Source organism: Eschscholzia californica, unplaced genomic scaffold (assembly GCF_041429995.1).
Source record: "Eschscholzia californica isolate CP2 unplaced genomic scaffold, dmEscCali1.0.p SCAF_3, whole genome shotgun sequence".
NCBI classification, from domain to species: domain Eukaryota; kingdom Viridiplantae; phylum Streptophyta; class Magnoliopsida; order Ranunculales; family Papaveraceae; genus Eschscholzia; species Eschscholzia californica.
This window is the reverse complement of record NW_028238420.1, coordinates 17002930-17008929: the sequence shown is the minus strand read 5'-3', so window position 1 is coordinate 17008929 and position 6000 is coordinate 17002930. Positions and strand designations below refer to the sequence as shown.

At 36.2% G+C, this 6000-nt stretch overlaps 1 protein-coding gene across 1 annotated transcript; it reads right to left on the bottom strand.

The window, feature by feature from the left end:
• Positions 1–2704: 2704 nt before the first annotated feature.
• Positions 2705–3828, bottom strand: LOC147548754 (Mitochondrial transcription termination factor family protein). Its single transcript, XM_086671265.1, has one exon. It carries the CDS (start codon positions 3762–3764, stop codon positions 2889–2891), a length of 876 nt encoding a protein of 291 aa, XP_086527391.1. The 5' UTR covers positions 3765–3828; the 3' UTR covers positions 2705–2888.
• Positions 3829–6000: the final 2172 nt, after the last annotated feature.

The following is a 6000-nucleotide window of genomic DNA, read 5'->3' as shown; positions in this document are numbered from 1 at the left end:
AAAGTTGACTCCAAATTTGGCTCTGAGATTATGAGGAGTTTAGCTTTAGCTTCCCACTTTGCAGTATCCAGCAATGGGGTTGAATCTAGTAAAAGATTTACCTCATTGATACTGCTCTCCTCATCAAAATCGAAGCCAAAATGGGCCAATAATGCTTCTAACGGATCATCTGCTAGAGTTTTTGGTAGCAATGGGACCATTTTTTTTGTTTTTATTATTTTTGAAAAGAGTAACGAAACTACGAAGATCCTAAGAAAAACACACACGCAAGCAAGCTGACTCAACCAAGCAACCTAGACACAATCTAGACGACTGGGTAGTCTTTTTCACCTAAAAATTGATCTAGACAGCTTCTATTTCTTTCCAAAGCTTGAACTATGATTCTTATAAGGAGTTACTCCGTCACAGTACAACGATCAAGAATTGTGCGTTTGGATCGTTCCCTCTTCCTGGGAAAACTCCAAATACTAATCAAGTTCGAGATTTGTCAAGAAGGTCCTATAAGCTCGTTACCCTTTGGCCAATTTCTGAATCAATTTTTAATTTTAAGTGAGGCTTGGGATCGCGCAATGTTGTTACCTAGATGGGCAAGAGAACGGTGATGAAATCCGACTCCTATCTTGTAATGGGTTAATGCCCTTACTAATATGATAATTAAACTAACAGTTCGACAATCAATTAGGCAAGCAAAAACATCACAAGTACCCACTTATAGGAGATTCGTAGGTGATCTAGAAGTTACCTCCCGTTCAAGACGGGCGACGACCTTTGTAGACGACCGGGCCACTCTTCCCGCAAGTGTGCGAACCCGAGGCTTCTTAGTTTTGGTTACAAAATTAAATGCCATCCAATTTAGGGTCAAAACAATGAAGGCCTTAAAACAAAACAAAAAATAAAGAAATACAAAAAAAAGTTATAACACTCTCTCACCAAAATATAAAAATAAAGTACTAAAATAACTAAAATTTAAAAATGACTTCTTTGATGTCCTCTTCCTTGATGCTCCTTCCCTTTAGCTCCTTACAAAAAGAAAAGAAAAGCAAGTCAAAGTAATCAAAAGAGAATAAAAATTAAAAAAAAACCAATTCAAGATTGAAAATAAAATTAAACTTATCCTCGGCAACGGCGCCAAAAACTTGATAGGCCTAAAAATAGGTCTATTCCCCAAGTGTAGGGGTCAAGTTATAGTATAATTAGTAAATCGAGAAATCATTCCAAGGGACAAGTAATTTTATCTAAATCTTAAATTAGCCCTCCATTCATTAATTTTGGTTTGATTTTGTGAAAGCTATTTTTAAAAGAAAACAAGAAAAGACTAAAGAATAATGAAATCAAGATGGGAAAGAAATCTAGGGTTCTTGATTCTTTAGTCTTTTCTTGTTTTCTTTTAAAAATAGTTTTCACAAAATCAAACCAAAATTAATGAATGGAGGGTTAATTTAAGATTTAGATAAAATTACTTGTCCCTTGGAACGATTTCCCGATTTACTACGTCCCACTAATAGGTAAAACCTATTATGCTTATAAAGGTTTGAAAGGAGTGATACAACACCGACTTAGATGATGTGGTGATAAGACAACTGATTGATGATAGCCATGTCGCATGGCTATTAGGAGAATAATCATTAACCATGTGTGTATCTTCTAAAAATAACAGTTTGCGTATGAAAAATATATATTTGGCACTACATGGTCCTCTGCCACTAACACCATACCTCTGCCACAACCCTACTTCCACAACCACCACCATAAGTTCCACCACCACACCTCAACCATCACCACCACCAACACCACTAACATACTTCCATCACCACCACAACCTAAACACCATATTTCAACCACCACTACGCATGCATCACCATACCTCCAGGACTCAACACCACAACCCCCACCACTGCACCACCATTACCAGTATCGCCACCACCTTTGCCACAAAGTAATCATGAAAATCATAAATAAATTATTTTAAATCAAGTATCGCCACCACCTTTGCCACCATCTTTTGCCTTTTTACTTGTAAGCAACTATTTGACCAAATCAAAAGTACTTCTACTATAAGTAAAATAACTTTTGCTTTTAGTTGTCAAACAACACCTAGTTATTCTTTCTCCTTAAGAATTGCTTCATAATATACCTAGAGAGCCATGTTGTTTCAATACATATGTACATGCATTTCTCTTGTTATAATGTACGTATGTATTGAAACAACTCACATCGACTTCATCACGACAAATGTTCAAAAATCTTTCGACATAACCCTTGTGCAAGAAAGAGAAAAGTGGAAGAGAAAGTCGGTCTCTTGACTCAAAACGGTGGTTGAAAATGTCGATTTGGGAGTGAGAAATGGATGGATGGATAGTACTTTAGGATAGGGGAGGAATTAGGAGGGGAGAGAGGGAGAGGGAGAGAGAGAGAGGGAGGGAGAGAGAGAGAGAGAGAGAGAGAGAGAGAGAGGGAGAGTTTGGTAAATGTGGTTGATGAACATTGACCGAATGGGCGTGTGTATGCCACTATAACATGTGCCTTTAAGTTGTATCTTCGTCCTTCTAACACTTCTTTAATTGTTCATTTTCTTTAGATATGGCCCTAATCCACGTTCACCGTTCTGCAACGTTAGCCGGCTCTGCATACATTGATAAGATTGATAGATATCAAAACGTTTTTTTATGTTCATCTACGAAAACTCTTACCTTTCATGAAATGATTTTTAATGCTTATAAAAGCAATCCAACCCATTAATTTTTGTGTGAAATTTACATAGACACTGAAAAATAGTCAATATCTTCATGTGAAATATACATACATTAGACAACAAGAAATTGTGTTAAGAAACCTTCATTTTACCAATGAGATACCCCCAAAGACATGAAAATGAAATCTCCAAGTCCTCAATTTCTACACCTTATCAACTCCCTAAATTCTTCATCACTACTCTTAAGCATCATTGCCAAAGGAACCTTAACTCCACTCTCTATTACTTCCTTATACCTAGGCTTTATTCTCTTCTCTAAACTAAAAGCAAAATACTGTGGAAACTCTTTTAATTCCTCCAACTTCCCTTCCATTTCCTCCACAAAATACCCATACTTTGGTTTGAAATTATTTTCAACACTAAAAGTAAACAACCCAGGGCACCTCAATACCATCCCAATGGCTTCCTCTTTTGAAAACCCTAAACTCTTCAAGTATTCCAATTTGGGTATCAATGTTTTTTCTACATTTGACACTAACAAAATTGGATCTTGATAAGCAATTGATTCTAAATCCTTGAACCCAAGTCTCTTCAAATAATATAATGCTGGTTTAAGTTGATCTTTCACACTACAAACTAATAGTCTAGGGCATTTATTGATTATCCTTCTATAATTCTGAGTTGGGACATTGAGATCTTGAGAGAGAAACTGAAAAACAGGGGAGAGATCATTTTTAATGTTGGAAGTGAGAACATTAGGGCACATACCAAATATTCTTCCCATATCTTTTTGATGGATGCCTTTAGATTGAAGGAAAGAGATGATTGAGTGAATGGAATCAAGAGTAGCTGTATGAAGTAGTGGGTTTGATGATATTGCTTTTCCTGAATCCACACCCATAATTTCAAGACAGAGAATTTTTTCTTTAAATTGATCTGATGAGATTGGGAGTTTTTGAAGAAGTAGAGTTTTGGGTTTTGTTGAGAGAGGATTGTTAAGATGGGTTTTTAATTGTTCTGGTTTGGAAGAATTGTTGTGATATAAGCAGATTGACTGAAGGGCTACTGACATGGTGTGGAGCTAGAGAGGGAAAGAGATTAGTTAGAGAGAGAGGGGAGGTTGTTTGGAGATTGGATTTGGATGTGATACCCTTTTTATCTGTTTTGTGGTTGTTACATGTGGAGAAATAGCATCAACTGATTGGTTATGTTGATTTTTCGGATACTCAATTGTGATATCTATTCTTTCTCCAATGTTTGAGCTCTAGCTTGTTCATACTTTTTTGTTGAAATGGTCTAGCTTTTTTTTTTTGTTAAGTTGTTCGGATCTCATTAATAAATCAAAGTGTTATTACAGTACAAAGGAATTAAAAAGAAAGGGATTCTACTCCAAGATTCAGATTTGTTCTTCTTCCTCGCTCGCTTCGCAAGCTTGTCTGCTGGCATATTAAATTTCCTGTTAATGTAATTAAATTTCACTCTATTAATCTTATCTTTTGTTTCATGGATTTTCTTGATGTGTACTCTCGATTGCCAATGAACCTCATGCTTGGGATTCTGCATATGACTAATGATATTAATGTTATCACTTTCTATTATGATGTCTTTATAATTATGTTCAGCCGCCCAGAGAAGGCCGTTAAGGATAGCAACTGCCTCCCCTTCTTCACTATTTCTGTTCCTGGATATAGACGTATGAGCTTCTATGAAATTTGCTCCATCATCATGAATAATTAAACTTGTACCTGTCATTTCATTAACGTTTATAAAAGATGCATCTACATTGATTTTCAACCAAGAATTTTTTGGGGGTTTCCATTTCGTTTGTATGGTTTTTTTGTTTTTATTATTGGATAGCGTATTCTTAGGGAATTTATGGATCATTTTGATGATATGGGAGAGATCAGTTATTTCATATTGAAAACAATGATCACATCTAGTTTTCCATATTATCCACAATATCGTGGATAGAAGGTTCTGATAAGCCGCTTCGCTAAATTGAGGGGTGTGTTCCCATGAAAAAATCCATTCTGTTAAGTTCACTATATTCTCCGATATAATGTTAAAATGGAACCAGATATTCTTAGCTAGAGGACAGTGTAAGAGTGCGTGTTCTATAGATTCTATTGCATTACAATTAGGGCAAATTAGGTTGTTATTGATAAATTTCCCGATTCTCTCCCTAACTGGGAGGGAATTAGTACAGATCTTCCATATAAAGATTTGAATTCTAGGTACATTAGGGAGGTTCCAGATAAACTTCCAATTGGGGTTAAAATTTATGGGGGAATTCATACTCGTACAGAGGTAGTTATACATGGATTTAACTGTGAATTTACCCGATTTTGTTAGTCTCCATATCCTCTGATCTTCTCCTTCCGTACAGATAGGAATAGCTTTTATAATATTTTGTGTCTGATGGTCAAAGATATTATTAAGAGTCACGTCATCCCATCTATTATTATTAATTAACTGTGCCACTTTCGTGATATGTGTGTTATTAGTATTATTATGCGAAAGATTATTATCTGGGATCCAGTTATCTGACCAAATATTAATTTGATTACCATTATGGACTTCCCAAGTCGTTAACTCTTCAATCTGATATTAATGTTTATTTATAGTCTTCCAAAGCCAAGAGTGATGGGCTTTTAATGGACCTGGGGACTCGGCACGAGGGAAATATTTGGCTTTCAGAAACCGAACCCACATAGCATTTGGTTCCGTTTTAAGTCTCCAGGCTAATTTACTGAGCATAGCTGTGTTATCTAGCTCGGTTCGATGAATACCCAAACCTCCCAAGGCTTTAGGAAGGCATATGGACGACCACGATTTCTTACATATGCCTCTAGACTTACCCCACCAGAACGACTTTTGAATAGTCGTAATGCTTTTGCTAATGCCTTTAGGAATGGCAAAACATTGCATTTGGTATCGGGGTACGGCGGCTGCTATTGTTGAGATAACAATAGTGCGCCCCGCTTGAGAAAGGAATGAAAAATTTCATTTCTCTAGTTTATTCTTAATCTGCTGGAGGATATCCATGAAAGCATTCTTCTTGTTAGCTCCACTAAAAAGATGCGCCCCTAAATATTTATCCGAAGGAGACGCGTATTTGACTTTCAGGGAACGCATTATCATACGCTTAAACTTCGGATGGGAGTTTTTTGGGTAGAAAATGTTAGACTTCTTATAATTAATCATTTGACCTGATGACTCGCAAAAAGCTTTAAGAATGCTTTTGAGTATGTGAATGTTGTCCAAGGAGTTCTGACCGAAGATGATGCAATCATCAGCAAATAGAAGAT

Excerpts from the sequence above, each read along its gene's own strand:
- LOC147548754 (XM_086671265.1), bottom strand. The coding sequence starts at position 3,764 with ATGTCAGTAGCCCTTCAGTCAATCTGCTTATATCACAACAATTCTTCC.